This window comes from Austrofundulus limnaeus, unplaced genomic scaffold (genome assembly GCF_001266775.1).
Source record: "Austrofundulus limnaeus strain Quisiro unplaced genomic scaffold, Austrofundulus_limnaeus-1.0 Scaffold71, whole genome shotgun sequence".
Taxonomy (NCBI): Eukaryota; Metazoa; Chordata; class Actinopteri; order Cyprinodontiformes; family Rivulidae; genus Austrofundulus; species Austrofundulus limnaeus.
The window spans coordinates 318,689-320,041 of NW_013952473.1; the positions used below are offsets into that span (position 1 = coordinate 318,689).

General features: G+C 44.5%; 1 protein-coding gene across 3 annotated transcripts in view; it reads right to left on the reverse strand.

Moving 5' to 3' along the window:
- Positions 1–1,353, reverse strand: part of tmem168a (transmembrane protein 168a) — a 37,640-nt gene that overhangs the window by 6,823 nt on the left and 29,464 nt on the right. For all 3 annotated transcript variants that reach the window (XM_014010609.1, XM_014010608.1, XM_014010610.1), the window contains exon 5: positions 419–696. In XM_014010609.1, coding sequence (XP_013866063.1) covers positions 419–696 — 278 coding nt within the window. The remainder of the gene's footprint in view (positions 1–418; positions 697–1,353) is intronic.

Sequence of the window (1,353 nt, forward strand, 5' to 3'; positions counted from 1 at the left end):
CAGGACCTCGTGCGCCAACTCTGACGTGCGGCTGTGATTTATAAAGGAAAGATGCGCAGAAACTTACGTACGTACAGTTTTATAAATCTGAATTTTTTTGGGCGTACGCCATTTCCGCCTTTTGGCCGTACATTCACTTTTAGTGTGGTTTCCACGCAATCCTTTATAAATGAGACCCCTGGAGTGTCAAACCTTTCAGTGATGTGGGGAGAGGGTAGAAAAACATCTGACCCTTCAAACAAAGATGGTTCAGGGGTACACTTCAAAACAAACACCAATATATTCTCTATTAAAAGTGTTTTATAGTATCAACAACCTTTGTAACGTCTAATATGGAGTGCAAAAGAGTCAAATGGTTCAACAATCAGGATGAAGCTTTTACCAAACATACAAAATAAAATGAGTATATGACACTCACCAGCCAGAACCCAGGCCCCAGATCCTCTCTGTGTATGCCCACTGTAGAAAATCAAATAAGTGTCGTGACGAGGCCCATCTGCGGTCCGGAGCTCCAGAAAGTTTCGCAGCTTGTTCTGCAGGGCCTCCATGGTCACGCCGCTGGTGGAGTAGTCGCACCCGAACGTCTGGATCATGTGGTGGGAAAAGAGGCGCTGCATGTTGTTCAGCATCCCCGTGGAGCGGAGGTTTAACTCCTGCACGTGGTCCGGTGGCAGGAGAGTGGGCTGACCGCTGGCACTGGGCAAAGACAAAAGAAACGCTGAAATAACTCCGCGCTCCTACAGTTCCGACCATTGAGGTGTTCTTTTGAAGTTTCTAATAGAAACCTTGCATCGCTGATCGACCAGTTTTACTTCCCAAAAATATTAGCATCTAGCCGGGCGGTGCACACGCAGTCAGGTCAGTTTCCCACAACCAGAACAACATGATCAGTCTTATTTGGATTACAAATTTATTTTGATGGAGCTRAAGTGAATCAGAATATTCCGATTGAGGTGTTTACACATCGACGCATTTTTACTCCGATTGGCCGTTTATTCCGATTCCTGATGTCCATGTAACCGTGGCTAGTGTGTCCACTGGAGTGGAAGCTTGAGATTTGGACCACAACTTCTTCTGTTACACCATTTCTATTATATTTATTTATCTGTTTTTCCACCGCTCTGATCCCCCTGAGGGGGGACGTTGTCACAGTGAAAAGACAATCTGAAGCCGTCAAACAGGCGACCGTTCATTCATGTATTCTCATGCTGTCAGTTTTTCCACAAACGCAGACATGCACACTAGGGGTATAAGAAAATATCGACACTGAAATATCGGGATATTTCATTTCCGGATACTGCATCGATATTCTAAAGCCCTGTATTGATTTTTTATTAAGGTTTAAAATGTCAA